The sequence below is a fragment of the Chrysochloris asiatica genome, unplaced genomic scaffold, assembly GCF_000296735.1.
Source record: "Chrysochloris asiatica unplaced genomic scaffold, ChrAsi1.0 scaffold00105, whole genome shotgun sequence".
Taxonomy (NCBI): domain Eukaryota; kingdom Metazoa; phylum Chordata; class Mammalia; order Afrosoricida; family Chrysochloridae; genus Chrysochloris; species Chrysochloris asiatica.
In genome coordinates this window covers 9,645,543-9,665,792 of record NW_006408623.1, presented here as the reverse complement: position 1 = coordinate 9,665,792, position 20,250 = coordinate 9,645,543, and the positions used below count along the sequence as shown (strand labels likewise).

The 20,250-nt window shown below is 57.9% G+C and overlaps 2 protein-coding genes across 3 annotated transcripts in view; one reads left to right on the top strand and one right to left on the bottom strand.

Annotated features, from left to right (window-relative positions):
• The window catches only part of STK32C (serine/threonine kinase 32C), a 58,369-nt gene extending 54,895 nt beyond the window's left edge, over positions 1-3,474 (top strand). The window contains exons 11-12 of one of the 2 annotated variants that reach the window (XM_006867450.1): positions 2,543-2,610; positions 3,330-3,474. In XM_006867450.1, coding sequence (XP_006867512.1) covers positions 2,543-2,610; positions 3,330-3,474 — 213 coding nt within the window. Of the gene's footprint in view, positions 1-2,542; positions 2,615-3,329 lie in introns of those variants that run through there. The other variant, XM_006867451.1, reaches the window with a different exon arrangement.
• Positions 3,475-5,665: 2,191 nt separating this feature from the next.
• Positions 5,666-19,094, bottom strand: DPYSL4 (dihydropyrimidinase-like 4). The gene is made up of 14 exons (XM_006867449.1): positions 19,056-19,094; positions 16,185-16,273; positions 14,897-15,081; positions 11,647-11,811; positions 10,915-10,976; positions 10,752-10,832; positions 10,463-10,531; positions 10,176-10,296; positions 8,854-9,010; positions 8,415-8,556; positions 7,479-7,649; positions 7,130-7,309; positions 6,427-6,592; positions 5,666-5,757 (listed from the first exon to the last, which is right to left on the bottom strand). Exons 1-14 carry the CDS (start codon positions 19,092-19,094, stop codon positions 5,666-5,668), a joined length of 1,719 nt encoding a protein of 572 aa, XP_006867511.1.
• Between the last annotated feature and the right edge of the window lie 1,156 nt (positions 19,095-20,250).

Sequence of the window (20,250 nt, the reverse complement as noted above, 5' to 3'; positions counted from 1 at the left end):
TGAGTGGGTGTGGGTGTGTGTGGGGGACAGCTCCCAGTCCGTGAGTGGGTGTGGGTGTGTGTCTGGGACAGCTCCCAGTCTGGGAGTGGGTGTGGGTGTGTGGGGGTGACAGCTCCCAGTCCGTGAGTGGGTGTGGGTGTGTGTGTGTGGGACAGCTCCCAGTCCGTGAGTGTGTGTGTGTGTGTGTGAGCTCCCAGTCTGTGAGTGTGTGTGTGTGTGTGGGGGGGGGACAGCTTCTAGTCCATGAGTGTGTGTGAGTGTGTGTGTGTGTGAGCTCCCAGTCTGTGAGTGTGTATGTGTGTGAGCTCCCAGTCCGTGAGTGTCTGTATGTGTGTGTGGAGTGGACAGCTCCCAGTCCGTGAGTGTGTGTGTGTGTGGGGGGGGGCTCCCAGTCCGTGTGTGTATGTGGGGGGGGGCTCTCAGTCCGTGTGTGTGTTTGGGGGGCTCTCAGTCCGTGTGTGTGTATGTGGGGGGCTCTCAGTCCGTGTGTGTGGTTGGGAGGGGGTCTTCCAGTCCCTGACTGGGGACAGCATGGAGTGTGTACGGGTACTCCTATTCCATGAGGTGGGGGTACTCCCATCTGTATGGGGTGGGGGAGTTGTAGAAGACACTCTGGTCCATGAGTTGGGAGTGCTCCCAGTCTGTTCGTACAGGGGTGTCCCACCACCTTTGCTCCATATGTTCACGGTCCTCCAGGGTGTCCTATAAGCCCCCTGGCTGGGGCCTCACCTTGAAGTCCAGCGGGCTCCCACCTTCCTGGCACAGCCCCTCTCCTAACGCCCTCTTGAACCTCTTCTAAGTGGGTGGGGTGACCTTCAGAAGTGTTTGGGACACACTGGGACCCCACACGGAACCTCCTGACCGTGTTTTCCAAGCACAGCCAGCGTTCCCAAGGACTGTTGCCTGCCTGCCGCTGTCTGGGGAACCCTGTAACATGGCTGCTGACCCACCCGTCCTGGACCTGTCTTAGCTAGGGATGGGGGTACCAGAGGGCCCCCTGACCCAGGCATATAAAGGAGCTGCTGTTCTCCTCAGACTGGCAGACTTGTGCTTTCCTGCACATTGAGTTCCTGGCAGAATGCAGCTGCCAGCCCTTCACTAGGCTATGGGGTGAAGGTTAATTGTCATTCTTGGGTGCCCCAATTTCTCAGGGAGCAAAGCCCCAGCCGGTCGGTTTTCATCCTTCCTCGTTGGAGTCCTGGTGTGAAACTGTAGGGTAAGCACTGGACTGCAATGTTAGTTTGAACCACAGGTTGATGGTTCAAACTCACCAGCCGCTCCTTGGAAACCCTATAAAGTGTTACCCGACTCAAAGGCACTTAGCAACAGCGATCCCTGCTGTCCAGAGGTGGAATTGCATCTGCAGGTGAAGACCTGCACACACACATAACACACACGCGCATGTACACATACACCCGTGTATGGTTAAAGGTTCAGTTCCTTTTGCCAGCCAGGTCCTGAAGAACTGGGTCTGGGGTGAGGGAAGGGGCCCAGCCTCTTCCTCACGGGACTTGGATGGGGATATACGAAACCAGGTACTCACACACTGGACGGATGCAGCCATGCTTCAAGTTCCTGGGGGGTGGGGGGCAGTTGTTTGGGCTGGAAGGTGGGAGGCAGAAGCCATCACCAAGAAGGTCCCAGCGTATTACTTTGAAAATGAAGACCCTCGGGGCTCAGAGAGCGCTTTGAGCCACTTTGGAGTCCGAGTGTGGTACTGTGGTTTGAATTGCAAATGGGAGGTTCAAGCTCACCAGCTGCTCCTCAGAAACCCCATACAGGGTCGCTATGGGTCAGAACCAACTCAATGGCACTTAAGAACAGCAGCAACATTTGAGATTTGGGAGCGCGTTGGCTCCATATGGTAAGCACTGGATTGCCAACCACAAGGTTGGTGGTTCGAGCCCACCAGCTGCTCCTCAGGAGAAAGATGAGACTCTGCTTTCACAAAGATGTACAGCTTCAGAAACCCTATACAGGGTCACTGTCAGAACCCACTCACTGCCACCTACCAACAACTTTGAGATGCAATTCAAGGCCAGATTGTTCACCTGGGGCTGTGAGCTCAGCCTTCTCTGAGACCTGACAAGTCTCCACGAGCGGCCACCACATGTGGGCTCTGCCCTCCGGCTGTGGGACGAGGGTCTAATGCCGCCTAGAGCCAACCACACCCACCAGAGCCTGCCTGAGTCCTGCTCAGTCAACACCAGCCCCCTGCACCCTCCAGAGACCTCACACAGCCCCCCCCAGAGATAGGGTCCCTGTCACTGTGCAGAGAGCCCCTGGTGCTCAGACCAGATTCGTGGAGGGAGGCCTCTCAGGGTGGTGTGACTGGAGGTACCCAGTGTGAGGAGTGGGTCAGCAGTTCTGAGCCATGGTGCGGGCACGCCGGGCACGGAACGGGACTTTTCTACTTGGGTGCCCTTGGTCACTGGCTCTGGGTCACCAGGGAGACGCTAGAGAGCCTCAGGACCAGAAGGCAATTCTCTAAAGAGCCGAGTGTCCAGCTGTGGCTCACACAGGTGACCTGTCTGTCCCACAGGAGAACGACTACCTTCAGGACTGCCTGGATGCTATTCAGCAGGACTTTGTGATCTTTAACCGAGAAAAGTGAGTGTGTGAGGGGCTGCGAGGCCAGGCAGCCACAAGCCTGCTCTCAGGGGAGTCCTGCTGGTGGGTGTGGGCAGCTGTCTAGGCCCTTGTGGGAGAGGCTTGTGGAACCTTTTGATGTCTGGCATTTACGGGGAGACATCAGCGATGGCCTCTGTCAGGGTGAAGGCCTCCTGTCCAAGTAGGTGTCTGTCCATCACCTCTCAACCTATTATCCACTTACCCATCACCCACTCACTGAGCTTCGACGCCTCACCCACTCCCCACCCAGCCCGCACCCACTCAGCAATCCATTAGTGGGGAAGGGGCAATGGGGCAGGGAAGGGCCGCATTGGCCTGCAGGGAGACAAAAGGAAGCCCATCGCCTTGGGGCTTCCTTTGTGGGTGACCAGGAGGGCTTCCTGAAGGAGGGGGCCTGCCTGAGTGCTCTGTCCTGTGAGTGGAAGTGGGTTTGGGGCACCAGCTGGTATCTTGAGGTTCTGACGGGAGGACCACACTCAGCTCGGCTCCCTGAGGGCTGTGTTCAGACTGACCCACAGCACTGGGCCAGCTCCCTTTAGGCTCTGGTGTGGGGCGCACAGATGCTTCCAGTCCGGTGCCCTGACCTCAGCCAGAGGACACTGTGGGTGGCAGGGAGGCACATTGTTTATCTGTCTCCTCATGGGCCCCCAGACATGTTGTGGGGCGCTGCCTAGTGATCTTCATTCTGTACCCCCCAGACTGAAGAGAAGCCAGGACCCCACGGCTGAGCTGTTCCCCACATCTGAGTCCCAGGACGAGGCTGAGCCACCAGTGAGCAGCGAGGCATCAGGATCCCCCGTGCCCATGTGTGGCCCCCTCTGCCCCTCAGCAGGGAGCAGCTAGGTGCCTGGACGGTGTGGACTCGCCGTGGCAGAGTCTCTGTGTCCGCCAGAACGTGGGCATTCACCATTCATGATGGGCACCCACAATGCTGGCCCTCAGGGGCCTCTGACATTAGCTCTTCTCAGGACAGTGGTGTGGAGGGGCAGGTGCTGGGGCTCCTGAGCCAGACCCTCCACCCTGGCCTCTCCCGGGGCCCTCTGGCCAGTTTGAAGCAGACCATAAATACCCAGGACTTGGGTGGGTAACTGGGCTGTATAAATCCTGCCACCAGAGCTTGCTGCCCGATGTGTGCACAGGGTCCAGATATTGCTTCCCTCTTGTCCACCAGGGGAAGGGGTTTGGGGGGGGGGTTGTGGGCGGGAAGGTAAAGAATGTTTTATAATGCACCACCTGTTGCAGTGGTTTCTGCTCTGCTCCTGTGTAGTTTCCACCTCTGGGAATGATGACGTGAGAAAAACTGGAAGGTCTTACACATGTCTGTCCATGAGGCAATTTGAGTCCGTGCCCAGATCCAGGTGTGAGATGTTGAGAGTTGATGGATGGGCGGCAGCTGTGAGAAGGTGGGGTGGGGACCTGGCAGACGACTTCACCCCTAGTGGAGCCTCAAGGACCAGCTTTGACCACAGCCTGCTGGTGGTCCAGCATGTCTGGACGAGAGGGACCTCTGGTACCACTGAGAGTAGGACGGGAGATCGAGGCACTGGCCACCATTTGGAACTGACCATTGGGCAGGTGAGGGGACATCTCCCTTGTGATGCCCACCTTACTCACTCCACTGGACTGAGCTCCCAAGCCAGCTCATAGAAGAGCTGGGCTGATGAGTCCTCCTCACTCCTAGCTGGGACACAGGGGGCATACTGCACGTCTGGGACTGAGTGGTTATGAATGAATGAGCAGGCCAAGGAAGGACACTGTTGGGGACCCCACACCTGACAGTCCTGCCTGGGTGCCTCAGGAAGGGGGAAGCTCTTCCGCCCGCTCACTGGGACCTACCAGCTGAAGTTCTGGCCCACAGCACATAGTGAGCCCCACAAACAGGCACCAGCCTCCAACACTCACTGGCTTCTGTCACTGCGCGCACACACACACTGTGTCCCCACACTGACACGGAGCTCGGGGGCGGGGGGCGGACACCCACACACCCTGGACATGAATCCTGGTCGGTGGACTCAAATGTGAGTGGGGATGGAACAGGATGCATCTGGGGACGCCTGTTAACACCTGGGACAGGCGTCTGTGCGTCCATCCACCACCAGGGGGCACACGACCTACTTACAGTTGTGCTGCTCCGACTTCATCATGTCCAAAGCTGACTAGGTGGTCATTGCCACCTCCCTAGGTACTCGGGGCTGAGCGGAAGTTGTTTTGGGGAGCCTCAGGGTCTAGATCGGAACTTGGGGGTCCTCCCTCTGGTGGAGTGTGGGTGTCTCTGATTTGGATTGTTACTGTCCTGAACACCTGGATCAGGCGCCTTGTTCCTGCCCCCTCCCCACCATCTGTACCCAGCCTCAGGATGGTGTGGGGACTGAGGAAGCTGACCCAGGTCGTCAGGACAGCAACAAGTTCCGGGTCTGGGTGAGGGGACAGAGTGGGCTCTCCACACGATGGCAGCAGCTTCCCCCCACGTCTTTAATGGACTGGTGGTCACTGCTCGCGCACTGGGCAGCATGCAGACTGGCTACAGCTGTCCTTACTACAAACATGACATCTAAGAAACCCACAAAACACACACAGCTTGTAAGAAAAAGGAGAGCAGCTTGGCTAAAGGGTCAGAAAGTGCCCCTGGGGTTGGGCTACTGAACATGGAAGTTTGGTCCTTGGGAACAAGTCGAAAGGAGTCTTAGCCCTCGGGATGGGTCCCTGAGGCCGCGGCAGCTCTGGAGCCCTTGCGTGGGGCTGAGTGGAGCCAGGGAGCGGTGACTTAGCGGGAGGGGGCATTCTCTCCAGTCCTCAGTCTGGCCCGCTGGCCCCTGCACTTTGAAGCAACGGGGTGGGGGTCCACTTTATGCTCAATCCAGCAGTATAAGGGCTGAGCCGGCCCTGCTGTGGCCACGCTCCTCCTCACCCTGGCAGTGGAATCTCCCCCATCCGGGGTGGCAGGACCTGGGACCCCAAAGGGGCGCTCTGGGGAGGGCAGACAGGGTGGAGCACCATCCGGGAAAGGGGACGCTAAGGTGCGGGAGCTGGACGTCTAGGAGAGGGAGGTGATGTTGGAGCGGCCGCCAGGGGGCGCCATGATCTTCTGAGCTGTGCGTCTGGCGATGTGGTCATCGGCCTGAGACCCTGGGAAGAAAAGCGTGTGGATGGAGGGGCGGGGCCTGGGCTGCAGCGCCACAAGGTGGCTTCGCTCTCAGCACCTTCTGCTATGAGTCTGGGTTGCCCTCTAGGGACCCACTTGTCCTGAGCTCTGAAGACCATATTGGGTTTCCAGGGGACCCATCCCTGGTCCGGCGTCCTAGCAAGTGAGCGGAGGCGGGGGGTGGGGAGGCTGGCTCCTGTCTGCCCAAGAATGTCCCTCTACCCTCAGTGGCCACACACCCACATCCGGCCTGACATCCCGGCTGGCCAGCCTACCCATGTGAAGCAGCATCGCCTCTCTGGGCCCCCCTGAATCTTCCCAGATGGTCTCCCCAAGGGGTCGGTGGGGGAGGCCAGGGTGGGGTGTGACTCCACCTCCCCTTCTCCAGAGCATCTCATGCCCATCCCCACCCCCAGGGCCCAAAGTGACCAGCCCTGCTCTCCCATGTGGTTGATTGAGAGCGGGAGTTCCCATTGGTCACTGGGCCCTCACAAGACGGTGCTTCATAGTCCCGTCTTCTCCCGGGGGCCCTGCCTGCTGACGGCCTTCCTTCTGTGGGGTTGAGGTGTGGGCTTGTCACCCTCACGGCTCCCAGAGCTCTCATCCCTCAGGGTGCTCCCAGAGCCCTGCCCCCAAGCCTAGACTCAGCTCACCCGAGAGGCTGAACCCCGACTGGTGTAGGTTGCGTACAGGCGGCACCGAGATCTTGCCGGGGCAGGCGGCACGGGCTGGGGTGCCGCTGGAGGCCTTGGCAGGCACTACGGCCTCGTGGACTGGCCCGTCGTAGAGACCCCGCGGCACACCGTGGATCTCCGCCAGCTGAAGGCAGACGGAGCGGGATGACTCGGACCCTGCTCCTCCTCTGGGCTCAGTAATCCGGGAGAGCTTCCCTCAACAGAGGGCGCTCCGCTCCCCGGACATCTACCACCTCCACAGGTGCACACACCAACCTCCCACACATACACACCTCCCTGTCTACACGCTACTCACACACACACGTGTGTGCAGACATCTCCCTCCCTGGTGGCAGGGTCACCCTGTGGGAGGCACTTCTTTCTGCAAGGGAAATCCTCAGCACCCTCCCACCCTGTATGAGGACCCCCACACCCTGTATGAATGAGGACCTCATGCCCCACATCCTGTAAGAGGACCCCCACACCCTGTATGAATGAGGATCTCACGCCCCACATCCTGTATGAGGAACCCCAGGACCCCCACATCCTATGTGAGGAACCCACATCCTGTATGAGGTACCCCACACCCTGTATGAATGAGGATCTCACGCCCCACATCCTGTATGAGGAACCCCAAGACCCCCACATCCTGTATGAGGACCCCCATGGGCACAGGCCTTACCCGGTTCCGGGCCTTGATCCTCTTATAGACAAAGTCTGGGAATGTCTTGCGGGGAACAAAGCGGCCAGCCCCAGGGGTAACAAACAGGTTCCCATCCTCCAGCACAACCCGGCCTTGACTGATGACCACTGTGGGCGCCCCTCGGCACTCAACACCCTCAAAAATGTTGTACTCCACGTTCTGGGGAGAGAATGGGGGTCTGGGAACTGACAAGCTCCGGAGAGTGAGTAGGCACTGAGGGCCGGCTCCATGGCCGGGCAAGTGGGCAGCTGCTCTCAGCGGCACACACTGTCCTGGAGGCTCACCCCAGCACCCCCTCCAACCCCAGTGTGGGAACAGGTGTTTTTACCAGATTGTGGCTCTTGGCAGAGATGATCTTGGTGGCCTTGGGGTTCCAGATGACCAGGTCGGCGTCAGAACCCACAGCCACTCGGCCCTTCCGGGGGTAAAGATTGAAGATTTTGGCTGCATTTGTACTGGTCACTGCGACAAACTGGTTCTCGTCCATCTTCCCCGAGGCCTACGAAGCAAAAAGGCCACCTGAGAAGGGAGCGGCCCGGAGCCAACTTTCCTGGATAGTGGGCACTTGTCCTGGGATTCCTCTGGTCCTAGTAGGGACAGCACTCTAGCCAGGCTCTGCGTGGCACCTCCCAGTCAGTCCCAGGCCAGCCTACTGTTAGGGACATGCCAAAGTCTTCTCCCAGCCCCTATAAGCATGTGTGGAAACGGGGCCTCTGAAGAAGACATTAGTCAGATTAACGGGAGGGCACCTGAGTAGGTGGCCTTGTCCTACCTGCCCCACATCCTCATAAGAGACACAGAGGAAGGGCAGCCCGTGAAGATGGGGGGACGCTTTGAGTTGTGGTGTTGGAGGAGAATATTGAAAGTGCCATGGGCTGCCAAAAGAACCAACAGATCTGTGTTGGAAGAAGTGCAGCCAGAGTGCTCCTTAGAGGCCAAGATGGCTAGACTTCGTCTCTCATACTTCGGACATATTATCAGGAAGGACCAGTTGCTGGAGAAGGATATCATGTTTGGTAAGGTGGAGGGTCAGAGAAAAAGAGGAAGACCCCCAGAGAGATGGATTGGCAAAGTGGCAGCATTAATGGGCTCAAGCATGGCAACGATAGTGAGGTTGGCTCAGGATTGGGCACTGTTTGGTTCTGGTGTGCATAAGGTTGCTATGAGTCGGTACCGACTGGATGGCACCTAACAACCACCACCACAAGCCAGCACCAGACACTGGAGAGACAGGCAGCCCCAACTCTGCCCGCCCTGTACCCACCACGCAGCGATCCCAGACCACGGCCATGCGCTCCTCCACACCGTTGGTGCCCTCAGGAATTAGCGTGAAGTTGTCCTTGCCAACGGCCTTCTGGGCCGTGCTGAAGGTGCAGTGGGCGCTTCCTGTCACCTGGAGGTCCCCACTGAGGACAGACTAGGGTCAGAGGCAGCCCAAGGAGCTTCACAACCTCTCCCCCCCCCCCCCCCCCCCCCCGAGGTCATTTGAGCAGTCAGGGCTGAGCTGGTGTCCAAATGCCCAGGACGTGGACAGTAGTAAGGTGTGAAGGTGCATGTCCCCACGTGGAAGCCTTGTCAGGGGCCCCAGGTCACCCTCCAAGGCGTTGGGAGGTTTGCACATTAGGGGTGGAGGCCCACAATGGGTCTGCTGGCTGGAAGCGGGGGTGGGGGGGGGGGGGGGGCATGGTTTGAGACAGTCTTACCTTGACAGCAGGGCAGTGAGGTGGTCCGCTGTGGTGGGGTCTGGGCTGATGGGGGGAGAAGTGACGAAGGCCGCAGCTTTTGCCCAGTTCTTGCTCCAATAGTGGGACCCATCGGTGCCCAGGCCAGCAGTGATTGGCTCCCCGAAGACGACTGCCCCTGCAGGAGGCTGTGAGAGCCAGGGGACCCCACCCAGCCCCGGGGACCCCGCACAAGGACAGAGCCATGGACCCCACAGAAGGTGGGCAAACACATAGTCACAGGGACGCCCCAGAGACCCTAGAGGAGGAGGGTGGGCACACCCCAGGGACCCTGCAGGAGGTGAGCAGACACAGCTCTGGGGAAACCCTGGGACCCCACAGGAAACAGGAAGACACAGCTCTGAGCTCTGGCTGGGTTCTAAAGCAGCTAACAGTGAGGGTCAGGCCTGCCTGGGGGCCCAGGAGGGCCACTGTGTGTGTGTGGGCGGGGAGAGGGCTGGGAGACACACCCACCTCCCTGCCATCCTGCAGACGTGGCTGGGGGCCAAGGAGCCTCTGCAGGCTCAGGCGCTGGGAGCTGTTTCTGACTAACGGGATATGCTTCTTTATCCTTCTTGAAGGAAACTTGTCCAAGGGGCAAGCCCCACCCCACCCTCAGGACCCAGCCCAGCCCAGCAACAAGTTATCTTCACAGAAGACACCATGGGAGGGGGCCGGAGCCCAGTCCTAGGTCTTCCTGCCTGCCCTCCCCTCCATCTTGGCCCCTTCCCCTCTACCTCAGTCCTGCTCCCTCGGTCCTGGCCCCGCCCCCTTCAGGCCCCGAAGTCCTCCTGACTTGCTCTCCAGCACCAGGCTCTAGACCCGATTCCGCCTACACCCCAGGTCAGTGTCCTCCCCGCTGGGCAGAGCTCTACTCCCCAGAGATAGACACCCTGTGGTTCCTGCCTTCCAGGAAATGCCGGAGATGAGGTTCCAGGGGGGCCCTGGTGCACAAACTTTGGGCCTGTCTCAGACCCCCACCACACCTGTCAGTGACCTGCTCACATCCCCTCACCAGGGAGCCCAGCAGAACCACAACTCTCTTCCCGACAGCTGGTCTGAAGTCCGATCCCTGCTCCCCAACCCACTCCCTAAGTTCTAAGGTTAGGTGCACCCCGAGGGCCCCCATCTGGGAAGTGGGCCTCATACTCATTTTATCCTCATGCTCTGGGATTGGGTGTCCCCACACAGGCCCCTCCTCCCTGAGCTCCAGAGCTGAGTGCACCACCCCAGCTCTCACTTGAGCTCCCAGGCTGGGAACCCCAGGTCCCCACGTCCAAGATGCGAGTGCACTGCACGCCCACCTCGTCTCTTGGCCTGAGCCACCACGTCGGCTGCTCCCTTGCTCATCACTTTGGTTATGTACAGCGGGCAGTTGGCCTGCTTGGCTATGGTGACTGCCCGGTATGCAGCCTCAGCCTCCACCTAGGGGACAACACCTTACTTGTAGAGAGTGGTCAGGTGTCCCCAGGGCCGCCCAGGTCGTGCTCTTGGCCTTGGTTGACTTCTGACGACATATGCCTGGGGTGCAGCATGTGATTCACAAGCCGGATATGGGGACCTGGAGCCAGGAGGTGGGACGGGTTCTTACCTCCTCGGGGTGGCTGAGTACGTGGCCCTCTGGCCCAGTGATGCCAAGTTCCAACATCCGCCGCTGCTCCTGTACCAAGACCAGGCCCTGCTCCAGCAGCAAGCAGGAGGATGGAACCCTGACCCCAACCCCACCCCACTGACACCATGCTCCACAGCTCGAGGCCTCCCAGTCACAGCTGAGGGCGAGCCCTGGGGAAGGGGTGAGAAGCGGCCCTCCCCTCTCTCATTTATAGATGATGCTAGGATGTGTCCCCAGCATCCAGCTCTGCAGAGGGGCTCCCCAGCACCTCCTCCACAATGTCCCCGTTCTCCGCGTGCACCAAGGCCAGGGCTCCTAGGTCTCGAATGATGCTGAAAATCTCGTACATCTGGGGAGGGCGGAGGACGGTTCTGTGTGAGGGTCAGCTGGATGACTGCTGGACACCTCCCCCTCCCCCAGCCCCACCTCACCTGGCCATCAGTACACTGACACCTGTCCTTGTACATCATGAAGACCAGGAAGGAATTCACACCTGAAGGAAGGGTGTCAGATGGCTCAGCTAGGTGCCCGGGGGTTCTCCCCTGCTCCTCACTGGAGCTGACAGCGCTGCTGCCTCCCAGTCCCTCCTGCTGGCCAATTCCACAGCCACCGCTGTGCCCCTATAGAGCGTGTCTGCCCGTCTCAGCACGGCTAACAGAAGTATAGAGCATGTCTGCCCGTCTCGGCTAACAGAGGTTAGAGCATGTCTGTCTGTCTCAGCACGGCTAAGAGAGGTTAGCACGTGTCTGCCCATCTCAGCACAGCTAACAGAGGTGTACAGCGTGTCTGCCTGTCTCAGTACAGCTAACAGAGGTGTACAGCGTGTATGCCCGTCTCAGCACGGCTAACAGAGGTGGCAGTTATACGGTTGCCCACTGCTACAGGGGCTTGAGGACCCTTGGGAACTGGCTGGGTGTTCCTTCCACCAGGGCGGTCTTCTCAGTGTGGGCACCCAAACAGTGGCCACCTTCATGTTCTTCTGGAAGGAGGACGCAAGGTCTTGGCATTGTAGAAGAGGCCCCCCACAATTTGTCCAGACTCTGCATGATTTGTGGACACTGGCCTGTGGTCAGGCAGTGCAGCGTCTAGCATGACATGTGTCACACGGGTGGACTGTGCCACTCTCTGCAGCTGTCCCTGGACGGTGGGGCCACAGCACTCACCCTTGTCCTTGACCAGGGCTTCCAGCTCCTCCTTGACGCTCTCGTGCCAACGGGCAATGTCCATGTGCAGGGAGTAGTCACAGCAGGCCAAGCTGCCTGCCTGCTCCCGCCACTGGTCGTAGGCTGCCAGCAGGCTCATGCCTACATCCGGGAACACGTGGTCCACTGTGGGGGAGGGACAGTCCAGTCAGCCAGCACTCCTGACCCGCTGGTCACTGGGTGCCACACAGACCAGAAAGCCTGTTGTAGGGGTCAGGAGAGGCCATTGGTTCTGGTACAAGCCCTACTCCATCCTCTCCTCTCCAAGGGGCTTCCCCTCAGCCTCTAAGGCAACTGCAGAGAGGCCCAGAAAGTCTGGTTCAAACCACCTTGTGCCCCTCAGTGGACACATCCCACCCAGGAGCTGGGGTGGAGCAAGCGCCTTTGTCCAACTTCTGATGCAAAGTGGGAAACCTGCAGACTGGAATGGAGCCCGCCTGCTCGGCCCCCACTCACCAGTATGAGCCCACACTGCCACCAACAGTGCCACACATGGGCATCCTGCTGGCAGCAACTCCACCCAAGGTCCAACACACAAACAAGCGGTGCCCCCACTCCAGGGAAGGCCTAGTCCCTCCATTCATGGATCCCGGGCTCTGTAGAAGGTTGGGTTCACTCAGCTACACAGTGAGTCCATGGACAGCTCACTGCCAAGATGACTCAGACAGACTGGGGCTGGGCAGGGGGAGGGAAAAGGACACTGGACAGAGGCCAATTGCAAGCCTACACTGTTTCTCCATCTTGACAGCCACACCTGTTTGCCTGATGCCTTGGTGACATCAATGATGCTGATGTCCTGGTGCCACCTGGCCAATAGGGGTGAGTTTGACCCCAAAACCACAGTCTTCCGCAGTCAGACTCAATGATAGACACAGCTGGTTTTCTTCACCGCGTAGCTGAGTGGACCCGACCTTCACCGTGCAGGTGAGTGGACCCGACCTTCACCGTGCAGGTGAGTGGACCCGACCTTCACTGTGCAGGTGAGTGGACCACACCGTGCTATCAGTGCAGCTAATCATGGCTTGTGGTGTCACCAGAGCCCTAAGCCTGGTTCTCACTAGTGGCAGCAGTGTTGACTGAGCACTTACTGTAGGCCAAGGAGTCATGCTGGTCCAGTGGGTTGTACACTGAGCTGCTTAACCCAAGGTTGCTGGTTCAAACCCACCAGCCACTCCTCAGGAAAAAAACAAGGCTGTCTGCTTCTGTGGGGACTGGCAACCCTGAGGAAGCCTTTCCACTGTGTCCTAGAGGGTCTCTGTGAGGTGGGCTTGCCTCAGCAGCAGGGGGTCGGTTACTACGTGCCGGGCGCCATCCGGAGCAGTCTTGTGCACACTGACTAGTCTAACCTACAAGGAGGATGTTATTCTTCCTGTCACAGCCAGACTGCAGGTTCGGTAACAGACCACTGTCATCAAGCAAGCTACAGGACTTTGTGGTTTCCCGTGCCTGCCAAAGATACGTTTATACCACACTGCTGTGTATTCGGAGTGCACTGCCAGAATGACCAAAGTGTGACAAAGGGGCCCAAAGTGACACATGGGAAGACACAGGGATGAACAAACTTTCAATGTATCCAAGGGTCAGTCAAAAAGTATTGCTACAGGGCTCCCATTCCTACAAGCATGAGTTCATTTCAAAGCAACATGCCTGCACACATCTCTGCAATCAGCAGGAGGCTGCAGACAAGTTTCCTCGGGCATACACACGTCTTAGTCCTGTTAGGGTGCCGTCAATACAAAACCCAGTCAGAACTGTGGTTTCTGAGGGGACCTGCGGGGACAGTAAAATTCAAGCACAGAGGACACTCCAAAGCCGTGGTGACTGTTTTCTTGGGATTCTCAAGGGATAATTTGAATAGATTTTCCTCAAAGGACAGGATGATTGCAGGGGCTTTTTAGGCAGAAATTGTAAAGAAAACTGAAGTCTGCCCTGTGAGTGACAGGCCAGACAAGTTGTGTGGAGGGACTCCCAGCAGGACCGGGCACCTGCTCACTCTTCGAGGGTCGAGGAATTGTTGAGGACCTTACCCCACCCACCCCACAGCCCTGACGTTGCACCTCCAAACTTCTTTTTGTTCCCAAAGCTCAAGATTTAAAAGGAACCAGATTTGAGTCCCTCGAAGTGCCGTTTTGACATGGCGTAAATCGAAGAGTGCAGAATTCTATGGGGAAGGGCTAGAAAGACGGAAACACCGGTATGTGTGTCACCCTGTGATATTTCTGTTTGATAAAGGTTTCTAGGATTTTGTAGAAATACTTTTTTTACTTGTTGTTAAGTGCCGCCGAGTCAGTTCTGACCCACAGCAACCCTGTATAGGGTTTCCGAGGAGCAGCTGGTGAACTTGAACTGCCAACCTTGTGGTTCAAACTGACCTTGCAGTCCGGCCCATGAACCCATAGCACCACACTCCTGGCAAAAAAATCCAGTGTTTGCAGAACACAATGAAACGAGTTGAGCCTGTACGCAAATTGGTCTGCAGATGTTAGCAGGGCTAGCAGAAGCCACCCAGTTAGAAAATGATGGAACCCGGTTTGGATCAGACTCATCACACAAGGCCTTGGACACAGGAGAGAGGTCTACACTGAGTGCTACTGAGCCCGGGGCCCTCAAGGCAGCACGGCAGGGATGGAGCATGGCTCCAGCATCTCAGCCTGCACTAAGTCCACAGGGGCAAGCGGATTCATCGCTCACACGCCAGCGTCTTCTCTAGCTAAACGGCAGCTCTGCTGACCTCCGGGGGTGGTGGTGGTGGGTCTTGAGTGCATGTGGACTACAGCATGTCTGGGAGTGAGTTTGAGCACAGTGGTCGGCACTAAGAAAGTGGTGGCTCTGGGTGTTGGTGTGAGAACAATGAAGACGGTCACCCTGGTTTTAAAAACACAGACGTAACTCTTCTGATATAGGCAGGAACTTCTGAAGCTGTGGGTCAGGCTGTGTTCTGATATTTTAGACAATATAACCCTTCCCTGCCCAAGACATCTGGGTTTTCCAAATTCCAGTCCTTGGCCAGGAAATATCAAGTGGGTCTAACATGCGTGTGTGTCCATAGAAATCCCAGAAGCACTCTCAGAGCTGGTCAGCTAAAGGGTGCCCTAGAATGAGCAAGAGGACTGAACAAAGGCGAGCCAAGAGCTCGGGAAGACCCCACCTGGCAAGAACCACACTATGGGGTAGGGGCTGCTTTCCAGAGAAACGGGGTCCAGAAACTCACATATCATGGTGGTCCCTCCTGCTAATGCAGCCTTGGTGCCCTGAAAGAAGCCGTCAGCTGGGGTCATGCCCATCGTGGGCATCTGCAACCGTGTGTGGACATCGATCCCACCTGGTACGACCAGCAGACCATGGGCATCGATCGTTTTGATGTTCCCAGGGACGATGAGATTTTCCCCGATTTGTCTGAAAGCAACAGGGGAAATTCCAACGGTTATAACGAGCCTTGATCAGAAGGCTAATGAGCTTCAGCAGCACTGTGGGGCTGTGAGCGTGCCGGAGAAGGGGCAGTGCGGCCAGCAGCACACACCTGGTCAGCTCCTCAAGACTACATAGAGGGCACAGAGAACCGTACATGGGGCAAACCCAAGCAGAACAATCAGATGGTACCTGGCTGCCATCACTGACCGTTCTGAGCAGGACCCGATAGCTAGACCCCAATGGAGCAGGAGAGAAATGCAGAACAGAAATCAAATTCTTAGAAAGTCCAGACGTCCTGGGCCAGTGGGACTAGAGAACCCCTAATTCCCGCTGAGATACTCTTTCAACCTTGAACCAAAGGTGGGGCTCCTGAGGTCACCTTTCCATGCAATAACAGACTGGCACCCATGAGTACCTACCTGCTCCATTAAAGAGCAAGGAGAAGACAAGGGGGTAGGGAAACAAGAACACTGGGAACGGAACAACCAGAAGGCAATGGAAGAGAATGTTGTGTAAATGTGACGAACATCACTGACCAAAGTCTGTGTAGAAACTGTCACGTGGGAACTAATTTGCTGTCTACACTTTTACAGAAAACATAGTAAAATCTTATGAAAAGAAAAAGAACCATGGAGGGCCCAACCTGGTACAAATGCTGCGTCCCTGCCTCTGTTTGACAACTTCAAGCACAGAAGTAAATACCAAAACCACACGGACTGTCACCCGTCACCCCCCTGTGGAACAGAGGGCTACTGCTTTGTAAGGTTTTCTTGACGCATTGCCAGGCTTTTTTCCTATGGCAAACCATTTGTGCTGTCCAGGACCTCGGGGAAGGTAACACGTGTGGTCAGTACATGTTACACACATGCTGGGCGCTGTGATAAACACAGAGACATGGGATCCGCGGTCCTGCTTGCTGAACCCTTACAATCTAATTGTTGAGCTGTATCAGGGGCAACCAGGCCAGTGTTTCCAGAAAACGGAGTTTTGGAAGAGATAAACCATATTTGCATGAATTCCACCCCAAAATAAACCACCTGGGTCACACATAATCACTGCATATATGAAGATCTATGCATTGAACTTACTTTATCAAACCATCTTCCACATACAAATCAGCATAAAATGACTGGTCATCGTTCACAATCTTCCCGCCTTTGATCAGAAGACAGTCACTCTATCAGAAACAAAAACAAAAACAAAAAAACAGCTCATGTGTCCCCAAATCAAGCTCCTCAACAGCATCTTGGTGCAACCGCATCCTCTGGAACTGGAATGAAAGGACGTGGCGGCCATTTGTAGACAGAAAAGCCTGCAGCACCCCTGATTCTTCAAGGACCGAGCACAGAGACAGCTGCCCTGGCAAAGTGGCCTCACATGGAGCCCCACCTGGCCCTTAGCCCCCCACCACTGTCCAGGCTGGCTGGCCACACAACACACAGAGGGCCCACCAGGGAAACCAACTTCCCACGTTGTGGAAGCAGAGCTGGGGTTGGTGATGTGCCTTTTTTCTTTATTTAAAGCCCCAGCCTGAAGGAAAGACAACAAAGAGCCCTTTTATGAGGCTCCCCACCTCACACAACACTGAGGCGCCTGGGAGCAGACTTTTGTTCCTGCTGTGGGTGCGTTCTGGTGGGAGGTAGACAGGTTGTGAGAGACAGTGATGAAGGTGGTGACCACTGAGAGATGACAAGACAGAGTGATGAGAGAGGCAGGGCTGTCTGCAGACAATGGAGGTGAGGCAGTCAGGGAGCAGTCAGTGCAAAGGCCCTGAGGCAGGAGAAGCTAGAGTTGGCAAAACAGACAGGAGAAGCTGAGACGCAGAGCTTTCTGAGGAAGGGGAAGGGGGCAGACGCCAGGTCCAGAGCTGGGCAGTGTGGGAACAGGCAGGGCAGGCTGCACTTTCTGGGAAAAGGGGCCCATGTGTTGGCACATGGGCCTTCAGTGGAGTTTAAGCACCATGTGGTTGGTATGTAGAATTGTGTTGAATGGAAATGGGTGATTTCTAGGGTTGTGCAGGAGAGAACTGATGGGCAGGGTGGCTATGGGAGGTGGGTGAGAGATGGCAGGGGTGATGAGCGTGCTGGAGAGTCCGTGGGCGAGAAGGTCAAGGACAAATATCAAGGTGGTGTCCAAGGTCTGGTTCTGTCTGGAGGCTCCCTAGTGGGGTGACAAAGTTTCAGCAGGTATGGATGGTGGTAGCGCAGGCCAAGGGGGACTGATCCTAAGACAGCGGGTGGTGGCAGTGGGGAACCCTATACTGGAACTAAGATAGCCTGGGCGTCAGGGGAGAGTAAGGGGGAGCAGCAGGAAGAGGGGCAGACCAGGGGAGAGTAAGGGGGAGCAGCAGGAAGAGGGGCAGACGAGTAACAGCGCTTCACAGCATGGTCCTGCCGACATTTTAGCTGAGCCTGGACCCGGCCATATGAACTGACAGGAGCAGGATGGACTCTTGGTGTTTCCCCAGAAACCCCTCCTCTTGGCTGTTTTTCATCACCGTCTGAGACCACCAGACGAAACAGTGTCACTAGCCCATGGAGTGACTGCTCAATAAGGGACAATTTTTGAGCTCTATTACATCTTATTCAGGCCTAACTGCGGAATATTTAAGCCTGTGATGATTCGGTGGGAAAAGACCACCACGTGTGGCTAACCCTAGCCCTCGGCTGGTTCCCATGCAGTCCATTTTAAGTCGGCTGAAAAAATATCCAAAGAAAATTTTATGACATGTGAAAACTATGTGAAATTCAAATTCCAATGTCCATAAACACAGTTCTGTTGGAACACAGACACCGTGTATGTTTTTATTAATGGCGACATTCTTGGGAGAATCGAGTAGAGACTATATGGCCACCTAGGCTGAGGGTCTTTTCCGTCTTGTCCTTCAGTCTTGGGACCTTGGTCTATAATACCCATGTTCAGGAGTGCTGGGCTTGGGGAGGGACAGCGGAAACTCACCTCCTGGCCTCTCCAAGGTCCATCTGGGACCAGACCCAGCTCTGACGTGGCCTGGGTCTTGTGGCCACTGGTTGACACTAACCACCTTCCTCCCTCGTGGGTCCCTCCCTCCCAGCCCCCAGCCTCTTCTTGGGGTAGGAAGAGACTTTTGGTTAGGGTCCCTTGTCATCCTCGGTTGTTTTCAGCTCCTGTACTCACAATCTGGGGACCTTCCTGGGTTTGGAACTAAGATGATAATGGGCTCGTAGTGGGGGGCGGGTATGGGGTAAGAGTGAAAGTAGGAAAGCCGGGTCCTCTCCTCACACCAGCAAATTCGCAGTTTGTTTTGGAGTCAGCCCAGGATGGGGGTCGCCCTGCCCCGTGCAGATGCCTGCTGCTTCCTCGGGTGCAGGCCGTGGCCTAGGACCCCACCTGCTTGGGGAACCCGAAAAGCTCCCAGCTCAGGGCGGCTCCAGCCAGGCCCCTGTCCTCCCGTCGAGGCGGGGGCGATTTCGGACCCACTTTAGGTGGTCTCCTGTCCCCCTCGCCCGCCTTCCGCGACCTCGAGCAGAAAATTTGTCTCCTGGCTGCATCGAAGGGTGTTGGGGACCCTCACCCCGGCTTGAGTCTGACTAGCGGGCTCATTCCGCCAGCTCCCTGGAGTCTGCGCGCCCCGGCTCCGCTGAGGGTCACGGGCGGCCGGGCCGGAGCGTTTTGTCTCGGACAAAGAGCCCCAGTGCGCGGCGTGTCCCGGGGGAGAGGCCCGCAGGCTGCGCCGGCCACCGCGTCTCCGCGCCCCAGGCTGCCGTGGGCTAACAAAGGCCGGGCCGCCGCCGGGATAGCGGGACGGAGGCGCGTCAGCTCTACGGGAGCAGCCCTCCTCCAGGGCTCCGCGGGGGTGCCCGGCCTCGGCGGCGCCGCGGGAAGAGTCCGCTCGCGGTTGGGCCACGCGGGGCCGGCGTAGGGCTGGGGACGCGCGTAGCGGAAGGGTCCGGAGGACAGGACGCGCGAGGGGTGCTCACCGTGATGCGGGGGGCGCTCTTCTTGCCTTGGAAGGCCATTCTGCTGCTCCGGCGGCTACTCTGCTCGGGCCGCGGCCTGGCTCGGCGGGAACAGACTGGCGTCCCCGAGGGGGCGGCGGCGCGCAGAGCGAGAGCGTGCGCGCGGGGCGCTGGAGGCCGAGTGCGCGCGCCAGGCAGCCCCGCCTCTGGCCCCGCCCCGTCCCAACGCCCCTCCTCTGGGTGAGCACCAGGGTGGGCCGCAGTCTCGCCTGCTGTACCCAGACCAACGTACAAGGGAGCCACACGCGCGGCCCAGGCCCAGATCTCTGCACGGTCGGACGTGGTCTGGGTATTAGGTCGAGGTGCGTGACCTGTCCGGTTACTGGTGCAGATCCTGTGCCAGGGGAGGGTGAGGGAGCGCTCCAACAACTTCCCAGGTGACGCGATCAGTCGGACCCCGGAACTCCAGAAACCCGGCCGACCGGGAAGGAGGCTGGATGGCAGATCCGGGCCAGGTGGGCTGCAGGGTGCCTCCGCCTCCCCGGCCACGGCGGGAAGTCAGGGGCCGGAGAGAAGGGAAGCGTTGAGAGACACAGAGAGACAGAGATAGACACAGAACGTAGAGAGACACCCCGAGACGAAGTCCAACAGAGGAACCCAAGTCTAGAAGGACGCAGACGGCAACAAGGGGCTGAAGGATGCGGGGCGCTAGGGGTCCGAGGCAGGACGTGTCGGATCAGGGAGGAGACCCGGTTGGGGAGTCGGGAGAGAGGACGGCGTTCCACGCCCTCAGGACTCGGCGCCGCCTCCAGGACGTCTCCGCCGGTCCCTCCGAGTTGCTTCTGGGCTCACCGACGTGGAGAGGGAACGTCCTGGAGGCCGCTGTCCAGACATCCAACTTCTGAAAACGGCTTTGAGTTCGGGCCGCACGGGGGCCATCTGGGCTCAGTGCCCCAAGATCAGCAGATAGAGGTTCTTCGGGCTCCTGGGTGGCCATGAGGGTGCGGGGGATCCCAGAACCACCTGGCTCCGTGTCTGCTCGCCGAGCTCCTTGGTCCTTCTTCCCGCCCTGCGCGGGGCTGGTGCTGTCCACGCCGCGGGTGCTGAACTCGAGGAGCTGACTGGGAAGGCGCCCTTTGCTGGGAGCTGCCCCCAAGTCGGCTCTGATCTCGGTGGAACACACTGGAGAAACCAGTCTAGAAAACTCAGCCACACC

Coding starts and splice junctions, on each gene's coding strand:
- DPYSL4 (XM_006867449.1), bottom strand. CDS start 19,094: ATGGCCTTCCAAGGCAAGAAGAGCGCCCCCCGCATCACG. Junction 8,557..8,853: donor CTCACTGCCCTGCTGTCAAG/GTAAGACTGTCT, acceptor GTCTGTCCTCAG/TGGGGACCTCCAGGTGACAG. Junction 7,310..7,478: donor CTGCCAAGAGCCACAATCTG/GTAAAAACACCT, acceptor TTCTCTCCCCAG/AACGTGGAGTACAACATTTT.